Source organism: Pelmatolapia mariae, linkage group LG6 (assembly GCF_036321145.2).
Source record: "Pelmatolapia mariae isolate MD_Pm_ZW linkage group LG6, Pm_UMD_F_2, whole genome shotgun sequence".
Lineage (NCBI taxonomy): Eukaryota > Metazoa > Chordata > Actinopteri > Cichliformes > Cichlidae > Pelmatolapia > Pelmatolapia mariae.
This window is the reverse complement of record NC_086232.1, coordinates 13,279,177-13,295,637: the sequence shown is the minus strand read 5'-3', so window position 1 is coordinate 13,295,637 and position 16,461 is coordinate 13,279,177. Positions and strand designations below refer to the sequence as shown.

The 16,461-nt window shown below is 40.4% G+C and overlaps 1 protein-coding gene across 1 annotated transcript; it reads left to right on the top strand.

Moving 5' to 3' along the window:
- The first annotated feature begins 865 nt into the window (after positions 1-865).
- On the top strand, positions 866-15,142 carry gaa2 (alpha glucosidase 2). The gene is made up of 21 exons (XM_063475830.1): positions 866-1,022; positions 1,762-1,863; positions 2,069-2,641; positions 3,317-3,462; positions 3,697-3,862; positions 4,137-4,233; positions 4,752-4,871; positions 5,841-5,959; positions 6,102-6,233; positions 6,323-6,433; positions 8,629-8,742; positions 8,849-8,933; positions 9,013-9,130; positions 9,238-9,371; positions 9,576-9,727; positions 9,955-10,103; positions 10,182-10,323; positions 10,412-10,510; positions 12,130-12,294; positions 12,509-12,655; positions 13,705-15,142. The coding sequence occupies exons 2-21, from the start codon at positions 1,777-1,779 to the stop codon at positions 13,765-13,767; spliced, it is 2,919 nt and encodes a 972-aa protein (XP_063331900.1). The 5' UTR covers positions 866-1,022; positions 1,762-1,776; the 3' UTR covers positions 13,768-15,142.
- The last annotated feature ends 1,319 nt before the right edge of the window (positions 15,143-16,461 follow it).

Genomic DNA, 16,461 nt, shown 5'->3' with positions numbered 1-16,461 from the left:
TTTTTGCAAAGACCAGAACGATGCAGTTTATGGCAAACTTGAAAGAACCTTGCAGTGACAACATGTGGAATAAAGTAACATGATTACCAGCTACAGTGAACAGATAATATAATGCATATGATTCAGAAAAGCAACGTTCTACAGTGAGTAAGTATGTTTACTCTGGAATATATTTTGATCATTTAATTTGAGCCCCATTAAGCTACTTAAGTAGGACTGTATTTTTTACTTTATTTATTATTGTTATACTTCACAAAGCAATTATCCAACACAAAATTCTGTTTAAACTATTGTGCATCACAAGTTTCACAAATGAAAATCTGTAAATCATATTTCTCCACCTGAGACTAAAAATGTTTCAAATTGGGACAGCCATTTTTCTACGTTTTTGTTTTTTCTTAACTGATTTTCCTTTTTTTTTTTTGTTTCAAATTTTTTGTTTGTTTGTCTGTCTTCCTTGAAATTGGGAAAATAATTTGAAATTTTGAGTTACCAAGCTGAAATTTTGCAGTAATAACTTGAAATTTTTACTCATGTTTTTTTCAGTCATGATAGATGTTGGTCATCTAATCGCCTCCACATATTGCCACCACTTTCACAGAAGTCCCAGCGGCTCCTAAAGGCAGCACCGCTGAGAGGAAGCGTTCTCCTGACCAGTGTTGGGAAACAAAGAATTACTAACATATGGTCGGTAATTTTTATTTTATCGACCATATATATATCGTGTTGAGATTATATATACTCTCAACACGAGATATTCGTTTATAGAGCATAAAGGCTGTATGCTCAAAGTTTGTTGGAGGGGACTGCGTCAAACGGAAGTTGTTGGAATTACGAGGTATTCTGAAAGCGCCGTAGAGATAAATAAACGCACACCGCGCCGAGCAGGCTGTGGTGGCAGAGGTTATTAACACTACGAAAAATTTAGCTTCGTAACGCGTAATTTAAAGCTAACTTTGGGCTGTATAATGCACCTCTGCGCCTGCAGAGAATAAAGCATATCCGGTTGGACGTCGCTAAAGGTAACACTCCTGTCTGTAAACGTTTGCTAAACTTAAGACTGCTGCTAAAGTAAGCTAACGCTAACGTACGTAACCTTAATGAAAAACAATAGCGTACCACTGTAGCAGGCTAGGGTGAACAGCTGTTTTATCTATTGCTTGACGCCTGTAAATAAATCTGGAATGAATTTAGAGGCCGTACGTCTCCTAGGTGAACTTTGACATTCACGTGTATATCTACGCAGTAGCTAGCTAAAGTTAGCCACAAGTTGTTCAGGACCTCTCATTAGTGTGACTGCGAATAACACCGCAGCTTGGATGACGATATTAAAATATAAATTTCATTAAATTCCTCTCTTTGTTTATATAAGCTAATATAACTGCAGTTAATGTGTTTTTTCCGCATGTGTGACCTTTACTTGAAGGCTAAACTTGCTGCAGTTCAAGATGCAGCATGCCCAGTATATTAGTCACGGAACAGCTGGTGTATGGTGGTATTAGGCACATTAATTGTGACATTTATTACAGTTGAGTAAATGCCTAAATGTTAACCCTAATGCTTAATAAACATTAGACATCGCAGACACTGTAGTTTGTTTGTATATTTTTTTTCCATTGTGCTCATTGCATTGAAATGGGAGAAACTAAGTTTCACTTCACTGTTTGTCATGCACTTCTTCCAGCAGCTTCACACAAAGGAAATGAATCATGGCTGCATGTCTCTACTGATTTTGCTCTCCTCTGTCTCTCACTGTCATAGACTCTTATTGCCACAATGGTTTCCTACAAGAAGTTGAATCCTGAAGATGTCCAGTTTTCCAGCGCAGTTTTGTCAGAAGAGCCTGTTCAAGGCGAGGTTTCAGTGAGTTAGCTTGTGTTTATGAATCTGTTTGTCATTTTATAATCCGTAGAGCAGAAATACTGTTGCCTTACAACCTTACGTTTTAGTATATTCTCTTTTTCATTAGGATGACTCACAAAAATTAGGATCTTTATGAGCAAAGTCTGTATTTTACTGTACTGCTCAGTGCTGAAACTGGATTTTTACTTCATTCCTGTGTTTCAAGGCGCTGGAGCCAGAGGACGCCTCATTGTTTCAACGTGGACCTTCATGCTCCGTCACCACGGGCCTCCTGGTGATCGGCTGCCTCCTGCTGGTGCTCTGTGGAGCATGGCTACTGGGTGCTGTGTTATGGCTGCACACTCCCAACCAACAGGAGCATAAACCGCCGCTGCCGGCCCCAGGACAAACACCGGGCCCCAAAGTGCAAACGGCAGCGAACGATACTGCTGCCTCTTTCCGCAGTGAGGCATGCAGTCTGATACCAGAGGCGTGGAGGTTTGATTGCTACCCTGAAAGAGGGGTGGTTGTGACCCGAGAGCTGTGCGAGGCAAGGAACTGCTGCTTTATCCCTGCGTCCACCGCTTCCTCCTCTGCCAGTCGCCCGTCAGGGAAAAATGGAATCCCTTGGTGTTTCTATCCTTCAGAGTTCCCTTCGTACTCGCTCGTGTCACTAAATGACACGCTGCTGGGACAGAAAGCTACGCTCGTGAAGGAGGTGAAGACGTATTACCCTGGAGACATCCTCACCATAGAAGTGGAGATGCGTTATGAGACGGACAAGCGGCTGCGTGTCCGGGTGAGTAGAGGTTTCACATTTAGTCATGGAAAACATAGAAGGGCAAAATTTTGGAAACTTACAAGTTGATGAATACATTTTGCTCATGTTCATGTATTAAACAGCCTTTAAAACTTATAATTCATGCTGTGTTTTTGCACTGATCTTCTGTTTCTGTGTTGTTCATTTTCTTAATTGGAGGAAGCAACAGACCAATAAAAGAATTAGTATTTGGTTTAAATAAAAGGGTATTATGTAAAGGCTGTAATTTGGAAATTGGCACGGGCTAAACTGTCTTAAATAAACATGATTGTTGGACAGCGATAGTTAAGAAACTTTATATGAAGTGACTGAGTCACACTGTAAGAAACCTAAATGTGCAAAACGATGGGCAGATGGACTTCCAGTGCACACATCTGTTGATTCCTGCTTTGCATATAAAACAAACATGTTGACCTTTGCACTGTGATAATTTTATTGATTAGTATTCATGACAATAAAGATAAGAGAAACTACACCTGTCTATTACAGATGTAAGCAAATTTTGCTCTCCTTTGCATTTCATTTTTCATTTCATCAGGCTCAAATCTAATCCTGTAAATTTGCTTGATTAATTAAGTTGTTTTTTTTTTTGTAATTCTGATAAAATGTTTGTAATAATTACTGTCAGTTAACCACAAATTGTTCTCCATCAAGATCACCAACCCTTCAAGCTCACGGTTTGAAGTTCCCATCTCCGTCCCCACCGTCACCAACAAGACAGAAAGCCCAGATTATATCATCGAGCTCTCAAAGCAACCATTTGGTCTTGTGGTGAAGAGGCGCTCGACAGGAGCAGTACTGTAAGTCTGAGCTGAATGGGACATTCTGAAATGTGAGGAATAAAGTATCTGATTCAGAGGGATTTTTTTTCCACTTGCGGCTCTGTGTTGTAGGTCTCATTTGGCTTAAGTTGAAGAAAGGGGCTATAGTTAGATTTCCTCATTCATATACATATTAGATACTCTTAACTGTATATATGTATTCCGTTATGAAATGACAGTCTCATTAATGCTTGTCCAAATGTTTCCTGTTAGTTTGAACACCACTGTGGCGCCTCTCTTCTACGCGGATCAGTTCCTCCAGTTCTCCACTTCCCTACCTACGCAGTTCATTTATGGCCTGGGCGAGCATCGCTCCACCTTCCTGCACGATGTCCACTGGAACACGCTCACCATGTGGGCTAGAGATGTGCCTCCAACGGTAACCATCAGTCACAGACACAGCTGCTGTGTGATCCCACAGATATTCACGTTAATATAGTTTTTGTCAGTAAAATGATCAGTTAGTTATTCTGTCTGATCATCTTTGATGTTTTGCTGCCATGCTCTCATGTTTGCAGTCAATTCACAAAGCTGTTGCAGGCTGTCTTTGGAGGATGACAGGAGGCTGAATTAATTTTGTTAACTGGCTGGATAAGACTGCTGATTACATGAAATGTATTGTGATATCTTTGCATTCTTCTTCCGTACTGTAGGAACAGACAAACCTGTATGGGGCTCATCCATTTTACCTGGCAATGGAGGATGGAGGGAACGCACACGGCTTCTTCCTGCTGAACAGCAATGCAATGGGTCAGTCTGTTAGTCACCCTAATACCTTCTGGTTTCACAATGTGCAATAGGTCACATACACAAACACTCAGGAGCAGCAGAATAAAATGCTTAAGCTTACAAGATTTCACAAAAGTTCACATGACAGCAGCTGACAAAGTTAAGCAATTTCATAAAAGCAGAAGTTACAAATGGACTTTCCAGTGTGTGAAGATAAACTTCATATCATACTCAGATGTCATATTGATTATTCAGAGCTTTGCCAACACAAACTGTAAAACCATTTGCCATGTACTGAAGTTTTAATAAGATTTGTTTCATTTTGCCATTGAACTAAGTTATGTTGAAAATCACCTTTAGATTATTATACAGACCTTTGTTCTTTTCTGTGTTTCTGTGTTTTCTGTGTTGTTCTTTCACAAACTGAAGATGTAGTTAGGAAATGAGAATAATCAGCTGATACCTTACTCTATTTCTTTCTTAAGTGCACATTTCTTTTGATGAAAAATGTCTCATCAGTTTCTTATCTGTTTTGTCAGACGTGGTCCTCCAGCCTACCCCGGCCCTTACCTGGCGTACTATTGGTGGGATCCTTGACTTTTATATTTTCCTTGGTCCTGATCCTGGTTCAGTGGTTCAGCAATATGTGGATGTTGTAGGTCAGTAGTAGCACTGTGATGAGATGCACATATATGTAGGCATTTGTACTGCACCCTGATCCATGTTTTCATGGGAGAAAACCTCAAAAATCAGACAACCACCCTTTGAGCAAACACTTGGCAAAAGTGGGAAGGGAAAAACTCCCTTTTGTGTGCTCTACTGGGGTGATGCAGTACTATAGTACTATGTCAAGATAAGATGGAGCCTGATTATTCAAGACCTCGTATAGACTTATCACCTCGTGTGATAAGTAGGATTTTAAATTTGAGTTAGGATTTAAGAGGGAGCCAATGAAGAGGAGCCAATATAGGAGAAATATTCTCTCTCTTTCTAGTCCCTGTCAGTACTCTTGCTGCAGCATTTTTGGAACAACTGAAGGTTTTTCAGGGGAGCTTTTAGAACAGTCATATGAATGACAGTAGTCCAGCCTAGAAGTAATAAATGCATGAACTAATTTCAACATCACCCTGAGACAGGATAATGTTAGAGATGTTGCACAAATGGAAGAAAGCAGTCCAACATATTTGTTTAATATGTGCATTGAACGACATATCCTGGTCAAAAATGACTCCAAGGTTCCTCACAGTGTTACTGGAGGCCAAAGTAATGCCATCTAGACAAAGAATCTGGTAAGACAGATACTTACTCTGGAAATATCTCAAATTATAAGCAGGAAATCGGAGGTCATCCAGGTTTTTATGTCTTCATGACATTACTGTAGTTTAATCAATTGGCGTGTGTTATCTAACTTCATGGATAGATGAAGCTGGTTATGATCTGTATAGCAATGAAAATGTATTCTGGGCCTGAGGGAAGCATGTGAAATGTAAACAAACTGGTCCCAGCATAGAACCCTGTGGAACTCCATTATATAAATAACTCCAGCCTTTTGCCTCTGTCACCTTGAGTTTGTCCTTTTTTTGTTTTGAGAATTACTGCTTTATTTTCATCCATCTTTGTTGACACAGGATACCCAGCAATGCCAGTCTACTGGGCTTTAGGATACCATCTCTGCCGATGGGGCTACGACACGAGTAATTCTACGTGGGAGGTTGTCAAGAGCATGAGGAATTATGGGATACCTCAGGTAATTTCTTTTGTAGTACGTGTCAGTGTTTTTAGTTTTTGTTCTTTTGTAATTAACCCTAAACATGCATTTCTCTTAAGTAGCTTCAGAATGAGTGAATTCATTTTATTATTAATAATAATGAGAGTCTGTTTAAACGCAGGATGTCCAGTGGAATGACATTGACTACATGGACAAATTTATGGACTTTACGTATGAATCAAAAAAGTTTGACACACTACCTGAACTGGTCAGGGACCTACATGCTCATAACCAACGCTACGTCATGATCCTGGTATGCAAACACACGCGTACTTGGTCTCATGTGTTTTGTGTCTGCTTTGGCATGTGAGTGTTTAAGTGAGTCGTTTATTAATCCTTCAGGACCCGGGTATCAGCAGCACACAACCCGAGGGCTCATACTGGCCCTTCGATGAAGGTGTAAAGAGAGGAGTTTTTATTAAAGATGCTGAAGGGAAAACGCTTATTGGGAAGGTGAGACATGAAGCCACACAACAACATTAACTGAGGCATGTTCTGTGACGCAGGATTAATGAGTTAGGGAAACATGTTGAGCCTAGAGCCTGTATATTCAGTAACATGATGGTGCTGGGCTTTCTTGTTCCAGAGTAGATTTAAGTATTTGTGAGCCCCACATTTTCACTGATTCTTTTGCTGATGAAATAATCAAAGTGCACAGTAGATACTTAGTGGAGATGTTTGTTGTTGTGCGTCTTGTTTCACAGGAATTTTAAGCATAAATGTGCCTGGGCCTAATCTGCTGCTAAGTCAGTATTGCTGCTATTAAGATGTTTTTATTGGTATTTATCACAGAGAATATTCATTCCTTCATTATGGAGGCCATGTCAGACCTGAATACACTTATCTAATGTTAATATCGAGAGTGCACCCAGGGGTAAAATAAATACTTTCACTGATGAATTTACAGGATTAACAGTTTTCTGCAACATTCCCCTCTTTTCTACTGTACCTGTGTTGTGTTGTGTTTTGCTGTAATAAGTCTTTACATCCTTTATCTCTCCTGCTGTTTCTCTTGACTGATTGGGCAGAACTTAATTGGTTCATTTTGTGCAGAAGATGCAAATAATGCATCAGATGCCTGCTTTTATTTTAGCATGCGCAGAGACCCGGGTTTTCTTTGAAAGCTGCTAACTATCATTGTGATACCTGCTGTCTTTGCATATGGCTCGATCAAATCAAATCAAAACCCCAATCAAAGAAAGCAGAGTTACACTGAACCAGCTTCTTACTCCACCAGTTCTTCGATCACTTAAACCCCTGTAGACGTCACTGATTCAGAGGTTTTGATAGAAGTGTTCAGTGTCCTGACACAGAATGTGAGTATACATAAACTTTCTGTCTTGAGCATGGAAAGCGATCATGGTGTCATGACAGATAATTGTTGAAAGAACCGTTTGGCAAATGTGCTGTGCATTGTGTGATTATACTTAGCTGCTGATATAGTAAATATCAAGCATTAGAACTCACATTTTTATGAAGAAAATATCATTGATTAGTGTATCTTAAATTGTGAAAATGGCATTGAAAGAATAAGGTCATTTATGAGAATAATAATTTTAGTCATATAAACTGTTGGAGCTCGTATTAATTGTTTTAGCAATAGTGAAATATGGAACGTGAACAGTAACAGCAGGAGCACCACAGCAGTGCAGATACATTTATATTTGGTGATAAATTCACTGACACATCTTCTCCCAGTGGCTATATAAAGTGGAGAGTCTCTGACACTTCTGGCTCAGGAGTGCCAACTGAGGGGTACATTACGAACAGAGATCGCCACAGTCAGGTGATTTGGCAAAACCTGAAACCCCAGTTGGAGATGACGGGTCACAACAGTGATGATGAGCTTTTTCAGATAAGCCAGGAGTCCTGCTTCAGATTCTGTTTACACACATAAAAAGGGGGCGTTTCACTTATCATATGACTCTTTGTGTGATCTAGTCTGTGACACAAAGTGATGCCTATGAGTGCAGTCGGAGACATTTTTAGATGTTGACTTAAAAATCTACAAAATCTATAACGGTGAAGTGCAGCATTATTGCAAATGGGGGGAAAAAAGATTCTGTTTGGAAAAATAAACAGCTTGAATAAAATAGTTTATTTTAACAAGAATCAAGTATTTGGTTATTTTCTTAACGTCCTGTGACAGTGCAATAACACAACACCTAAATGTATAAAATGTATTTCCCTCTGAAGCGAATTGTGGCAAAGAGACCTTTCGTGATCTCCCGCTCCACCTTCCCCAGTCAGGGCATGTACTGAACACCTAAATGTATTTCCCTATCAGGGAATCTATATTGCACTTGAAAGACACTGTAAATATTTGGTGCTTCCAGCTGAGTTTTAAACCAAATCTAAGAACATAACCTACTCCTGACCAGGTTATGTTAAACATAAGTTACCATGGCGATTTAGCAAGACAAAAAGAGAGCCCCGTTCATGTACCAGAAAACTCACTCATTAATCTGGGTGGTACTACAGTAGCTACAGTATAGCTGAAAGCTTTTGAAAGTTATCCAGCTTCATTAGATCTACGTAATTCAGCTGGACCGGTTCTTAAGTGCAGCCAGGTGAGCCCAATAATAAATGAACATGGTTTTGAATGTTAAGCATGAATTTAAACTAAAATTCTTTCTCCCCGTTTCCAGGTGTGGCCTGGTCTCACGGCATATCCAGATTTCTCTGATGAAGTGACACATGAATGGTGGTATGACAACCTACAGATGTTCCACGATAAGGTGGCGTTTGATGGATTATGGATTGTAAGTATGAGAACAGTGCAGGCTGTTAAATAAGTAATCACTGACTCCTGCCTAGATGTCTCCTTATGATTATTTAAAGATCTGACAACACTTCACTTGGTTTTAGGATATGAATGAGCCATCAAACTTCCTGGATGGATCGACCAGTGGCTGCCCATCAAACAATCTTGAAAACCCTCCTTACACTCCAGGTAGGAGATTGACTCTACAACAGAGATCACACTACAAACATACGATACATTTGGGTTTCATGGGGTCTTCTGCTTTCAGGTGTACTGGGAGGTTTACTGAGAGCCAAAACCTTGTGTGCCACCGCGCAGCAGAAGCAGTCCATACATTACAACATGCACAGTCTGTATGGACTGATGGAAGCTAAAGCCTCTGCAAGGTTTGATGCTCTCAATACTCGCATGTACACATGCAACGGAAATAAAACACTACAATACTTCTTCATTACACACTTTGTCTTGTTGTTTTCACTGTCCCCGTGTTCAGCGCTCTGAAGCGAATTGTGGCAAAGAGACCTTTCGTGATCTCCCGCTCCACCTTCCCCAGTCAGGGCATGTACTCCGGTCACTGGCTTGGAGACAACAGGAGTCAGTGGAAAGACCTTTACACTTCTATAGCAGGTCAGAAGTTCAGCAGATACAGATAATACACACTGTGTTGACATGCATAAACGACGACACTGTGGCTGATCTGTTGTCGTAAAACTGCTTATTTGAATTCTTGGATAATCTCTTATATTATTTATCATTTTGGATTTGAGGATGTTTCATGTGAAATTGTTCATCTCATCATTGGATATTTAACTCCCATTTCTTTCTGTGCAGGTATGTTGACCTTTAACCTTTTGGGCATCCCGCTGGTGGGAGCAGATGTCTGCGGCTTCAGCGAGGAGACACAGGAGGAATTGTGCGTCCGCTGGACTCAGCTGGGAGCTTTCTATCCCTTCACACGAAACCACAACGCCATCAGCATGAAGGTAAGAGTGTCCTCTTCAATCTATCACTTACAGGTTTAGCTGTGCTTCTGAAAATTTATTTGTTTATAGTTTCAAGATGACACCTGAAGCTTTTACATCAGTGTTTGTTTTGTAGATTAGATTCTCCAAATGAAGTCTCAAACATGTAACTGCATGTCTACTAATGGATTCATTTTTCTATTTTGCATCTCCTACTGTGTGTGGGGCTTATTTCTGTGGTTTTACAGCCTCAAGACCCGACAGCTTTCAGCCCGCTTGCTCGCACAGCCATGAAGGAGGCTCTGCTGCTGCGCTACTCTCTCTTCCCTGTTCTCTACACTCTCTTCCATCACGCGCATGTGCACGGACACACAGTGGCTCGACCAATAATGTTCGAGTGAGTAGGAATCCTAAAAGCACAGATTTTCATGTATTCCGTGTGTTTCCGGGGTGCATAACTTTACGTACTCAAAAGGTTTCCCAAAGACGTGAAAGCCTACGGCATCGACAAGCAGTTCATGTGGGGGAAGAGTTTGTTGGTGACACCAGTGTTGGATCCTGGAGTGGACTACGTGGATGGTTACTTCCCTGAGGGTCTGTGGTATGACTATTACACGGTGAGACTCTGTGAGCGATAGTGAGAGGACAGAGCGTATGGTGACTTGATCAGAGTGCTTATATCATGTGTGTTCCTTTACTTCCCAGGGCGACTGTGTGACCAGTAAGGGCGAAGAGCTTCGACTCAATGCGCCTCTAGATAAGATCAACCTGCATTTGCGCGAGGGCTCCATTACACCAACACAGGTAGAAGGTTTTTCAGCTAAAACGGACCTGTTACAGTGCTGGATGCTCAAATTAACCATGGGCAGACTTTTAAATAGTACAGTCAGAGTATGTGGCTGTAATCCCTGTAAATTTAAGGGCATTTTACACTGCAGTTTGTTTACTCGAACCAAAATCTGTCATTAAAAAAAAACGTGAGAATGTTCAGTCTGCTGATTGGCCAGGTGCGTCTGAGGCGGGAGCAACAAAAGTAAACACAGGAAGAAGGTGCTGTGTTCTGGATGAGTAGAGAACACGGAGAATTTATGCTCATTTTACAGCTACTTGATTGGCTGTACTGACCTTCACATATGTATGGTACTCTCCCAGATCCCAGAATGCAAAGCATGACAGAGTGGGTACAGGAGCTGCTGTAGCCTAAACTTGCAGCGTGCACCTGCTAGTTAGAAGTTGGATCCTGTTCACACCATAAACGATCCACTCTGCAGTAGCACTCAGCAGTAAAAGTGGCAAAGTGTAAGAGAACAAGGTGAAATTTTTGCCTTTAACTCCAATGTGATTATTTTTGCAATCAAATTTAGAACAAGGACATTTAGGCTAAAATGGGACTTTTCACACTTCACGCTGAAGCACTCAACTTTGCTTCACATTACCTTGGCTGAGGTGAGAATGCAAATGTCTGACTCAGACTGAACATCAAACAGTCTTTAACCTGCCAGCTGGTCAGTAAACCTCGTGTAGCAAGCAGCACAGACCATACTGCACTGTGTAAGGGGGAGGCAGCCCTACCTCGGCAGCTTTCTCGTCAAAACCCCACAGAGCGTTTCCAGAAGTGCCAGCGTGTCTGAAACAGACAATCTCCTGTTGTGTGCTAGATATGAAGGGAAAGCACATGCATATCTACACTTGTCGCCGATATCTATCAGTGCATATCTGGCAGGGGTGTCCAACTCCAGGCCTCGAGGGCCGGTGTCCTGCATGTTTTAGATGTGTCCTTGATCCAACACAGCTGATTTAAATGGCTAAATTACCTCCTCAACATGTCCTGAAGTTCTCCAGAGGCCTGTTAATGAACTAATCATTAGATTCAGGTGTGTTGACCCACCTGAATCTGGTGTCCTGGTGCAGGACACCAGGCCTCAAGGCTGGTGTCCTGCACTAAAACCTGCAGGACACCAGCCTTGAGGCCTGGAGTTGGACACCCCTGATACATGGTTTATTGGATTTTATTATTTGAACCTTTTGAAACCTCTGCATCTCAAACATAAAAAATATAAGATTTAATCCAAACACATTCAGGTGTAATTCACACAAATTACGCCACAAATCTTTATTTTATTTTATTTTATTTATTTATTTATTTATTTATTTAGTGCTAGAAACAATGACATCTGTGGCCACTGAACCTGTTAACCCCTTTGACAATCTCCATATGCTACCTCCTTGTGTTGGACTTTTGCCTTTAAAAAAAACAAACAAACTCTAAGTCTGTGCTGAAAACTGAAGAATGCTGAAAACCTGATGTCTTTTCATCCGAGATATCTGTGTGTGTCTGAATTTGTGATTCTACAGGTCAGACATGTGTGCGTCTTCCACTTGATTCACATTCATGTTTTCTCTCTGTGTGCATGTTTGAACAGGCACCCAACCTGACCCTGTGGGTAAGCACCGGTCAGCCTCTCCACCTCGTCTCAGCTCTGTCTCAAGATGGTTCAGCCAGTGGAGATCTGTTCTGGGATGATGGAGAGACCATCGACACCTACGAGACCAACCAGTACGCCTACATCATCTTCAGCATTGCTCAGGTGCTCACCTTCATCTATTTTGTAGAATACAGTAATCTACCCTGTGTGTTTGCTCCTGTTTGCTCCAGCCTACTTTATCTGACTTCACACATCATGCTGCTGCTTGTATAGATAAACTGTGTCTGGACCTGTTTAATTTAGCTGTGCTTTTCAGAGAATCTCACCCGTGTTGTTGAAAAATGGTTAGAGCTTTTTTTATTGCCTTATTTTGTAGAACACAATGACATCCCAGGTGCTCTCTAACCACATCGAGGCGTCATACATCACTGTGGAGTCGGCCTCCTTCTATGGTGTGAAGGAGAAGCCGAGCAGAGTGTTGGTGAACTCCCATGATGCACCGTTTACCTACAGAACCAACCAGGTGAGGTTCTGAGTTATGTGGGGTATTTTTTGTTTTTGTTTTTTTGTTTTTTTGTTTTTAGGTTTGGGGAAAAAAAAAAAAACGGTGACACATCATAAAAAAAAAAAAAAACTTAAAAAGACTGACAGGGCAAACAGGGAAGTGCACATGGTGCAACAAAGTCTGCAAAGCATCACAATTATGTCAACAGAGATGAGAAAAGAAGTGAGTCTGAAATCAGTTTCTCATGACAGCGACCTTTCTCAGTTTAACAGACTCCACAGCTGGAGACAACCACATCAGCACCACAACAGAGCACTCAAGTTTCTACTGGGTTTTCCAACCTTTGCAAAAGAGAGACCCCCCCCCCCCCCCCCCCCCCCCCCCCCAAAAAAAAAAAAAAAATAACCTGGTACCTTCGGTTTTTACCGAAAGAGCTGAAAGATGCTTCCTTGTTAAAGCTGCTAGGGTTCATAAATCAGCCTTTTTTCAGTTTCTAGCACAGGATGAAACTGGATGACAAGCCAGTATTTCCATCTTTTTCCTCTTACTCTATTTTCAATTAAAAATATTTTTAAATTCATTTGATTGTTACTTTACACGTTTGTCACACAGTGTGTACAGTGAAAGCTGTCATTTTTTTGCATTTGGGCATTAAATAATTAATTTGATCAGTTATTTCGAGAAATACAAAACTTTATGATATTAGTCCAGCACAGAAAAACTGGCAGCAACATGTATTTAAAGTATGAAATGTAAATGTGGTTATCTTAGTTTTATATTATAGAATTTCCTAATGGCATTGTTATAGATTGATGGACAAAAAGCAGTGATTTTAAAAAAAAAAAAAAAAAAAAAAAAAGAAGAAAAAAAAAGATCAATAATATTATTGAATAAAATATCAAATTAGTAGATTTTAGCTTTAAAACCCTATAGTACTTGTGCTCATGAAGCCATGTGTTATAGCCATGGTGTTCTGTAGCTTTAATGCAGACAACAGATAGTGTTGGCTTTGGTTTCACATGAAGATATTCTCCAAACAGTAATGATGCTTTCCTTCCTCTCTGCAGGTGTTAACAGTCGCTGATCTGGGTCTCAGCCTGAGTCAGAACTTCACCATCAGCTGGATGTAAGCAGCCGTGAAGCCACAAGCTTGCACAGCACGCCATCTGCAAGAATAAGAACAGCCATTTCTTTCAAAATATTTTGGCTCTTAACTCAAAGACACTCGATGCGAAATAGGGATGTCGGGTAATTTACTTCACTGATGGTCGTCGCCCTTTAAAGAGCAGCATTTCACTTAACTCTTCAAACCTTTCCTTGGGATATGCCTGTATAGCTCTGCAGCAAGCTTAGAAATGAAATCACTGGGGCTCAACATTTTCACCATTCAGATGTCCTTGTCAGTGTTTCCACATCTGCATTGGGTGTCTTGCTCATAGGCTTCGTAAGGGAGGGATTCACTTAAAAAAAGATCACAGCTGCTGATGTCAATGCAAACGCGTTTGAATAAAAAGGTTGCGTGAATGTTGAGAGTTTATACCCGATGATTAGGAATAAAGAGCCAAAGCAAAGTGTCCGTCAGTTAGGAGTGAAATTTAAGGTACTCAGGAGCGAGGGGGTCATATTGTAGTGTTAATATCATCCTAATGCAGGCTTTGCACAATTAGACAAAATCGCCTTCCTGTGCTCGGCATGCTTTGAAAAGCTTGTCATCACTGACCAATAGCAGTTTAGACGCAGCTTTAATGTCTTTGGAAGACCACTCTCTTTGTGTGTATCTGATTTATATTATAGTTTGGTCTGGGTAGTCTATACTAAGTTAATGTAATCAACACTGCATTTTTAATTTTATTTTTGTTCCCTTTTTTAAGTCCTCGTGAGCAGAAAAATGACGTGCAATAAATGAGTGAGAGATAAAATTAGCTTCCTTAAAATGTGACAGAATAGTTCATCATGTAGTTTGTTCCATGTGCTTGAAAGTTGTTTACAGTCTGTTTTGCACTAATTAGTACTGCAGTGTAGGATAGGTGGGTGTGCCTTATGATTCCTTTTCTTCTTTTTCTTTGTTTTTAAACATCTCTGCTTTATAACGTCAGCCCCTTTTCAACACTGAAGACCGTATTACTGTTAAACACAAGAAGGACTTTACTGATTACAAGTGTTGTACAATCATTTTACTGTGACTCGTCACTCTGACAGAGCAGAATACAAATGAAAGCTAAAACTGGATCCTTTTCCTTGTTTTGAGATCAGCACTGTTCATTTCTGCCTAAATTTGAAATTGATTTAGTACATTTGTGAATTAGTTTTTCTCATGGATTCTTGTGGGCAACACTGGAAAAGAATATGCTGACAACGACATGAATGCATGTTCGTGTGATGTAATCATACTTCACAAAGTGTCACTGACAGTTTGCAGTATTTTATTTTGAAGGTATTATAAATTTTATGTGCTTAAATTGAATTACAGTTTGACTTTTTTTTTTTGAGTGTAACATCAGACAATAAAACATTTCAAAACAAAGAGACTTCCTGTTTTGTTTATTTGTTTGTGTTTTAACTTGATGTACAGTTTTGAGGCCTTCTCTTATAAAGTAGTGAACAGATGTTTTTATGTATTGCTTCTTGAAGTGCTGAAGTAAACTCGCCAGCAGAGGGCATGGTTTCCCAATGACCAGGACAGGACTAAGCAAAGTACATCCTATGTTCAGTAGGTTGTAGAATCACATTCAATAGCAAGAACTTGAAGTAATCAGTTTCTCTGTAACTTAATCAGTCTCACGTCATGTTGGAGGAATGCTGTCCCACTCGTTACAGTGTTACTTCATTTCTTTGAGATATGTGGACATTCGTTAATGCACAACTCTCACAGCATTGGAGTCTGCTGAGGTATTTGGCTGAATCATTGAAACACCTTCATCCATTTGTTTCTCACCTGTCCTGTTGCAGATTTGCTGCTGTCATCAGGATCATTATCCTGTTGCATGACCTAATTTTGGCCAAGCTTTAACTGTCAGATAGACGACCTCACATTTGACTCTAAAATCCTTTGGTATACAGAGGAGTTCATGGTCAACTCAATGACTGTTAGCTGCCCAGGTCCTGTGTCTACAGAAGAAGCCCAAATCATCACCCCTCCACCACCATGCATCACACTTGTTCTAAAGTTTTGTTTTTCAGCAAATATGTTGCTGTACACTAAAGCCAAAAATCTCTACTTTGGTCTTGCATGTCCAAAGAAAATTGCTCCAGAGGTTTTGCTGTTTGTTCAGACACAATTTGGCAAACCTAAGCTGTGCTGCCATCTTCTGACTTCCAAATAGGTTACACTTGTTCAAATCTTTTCCTGATTTTACTATCATGAAGTTGAACATTTAGCATGCTAACTGAGGCCTGTAGCTTCTGAGATAACAGAGTAGCTCTTGGGTGTTTTGCAGCTTCACTGAACATTGCACAATTGTGCATCTGCCAGAGAACCTGCTTTTATAAAGGTACTCACACTTGCTGATGATCACCTTATCAAGTGCATTTGATCAGCAGCACCTGGCTGCTACTTACCACCTTAATTATTATGGAAGCATTAAAGGTGTACTTATAAGGGACTACAGAGTCCTGTTGAGTCCTTTTCTTCCACATGACTGTAACGGTGTAATTGCCACTGTGGCACCAGAGGATGTTTCTGACACACTTTGTAACATGAGAAGAAACTTAATAATACATTCTCACCCCTCATTGTGTCCTACTGAAAACCTCACTGGGCGTAGCACTTTATCACCAGCAAATGTTCAGTAAGAGTCATTGCACATTGAAATATTTCTTATCAG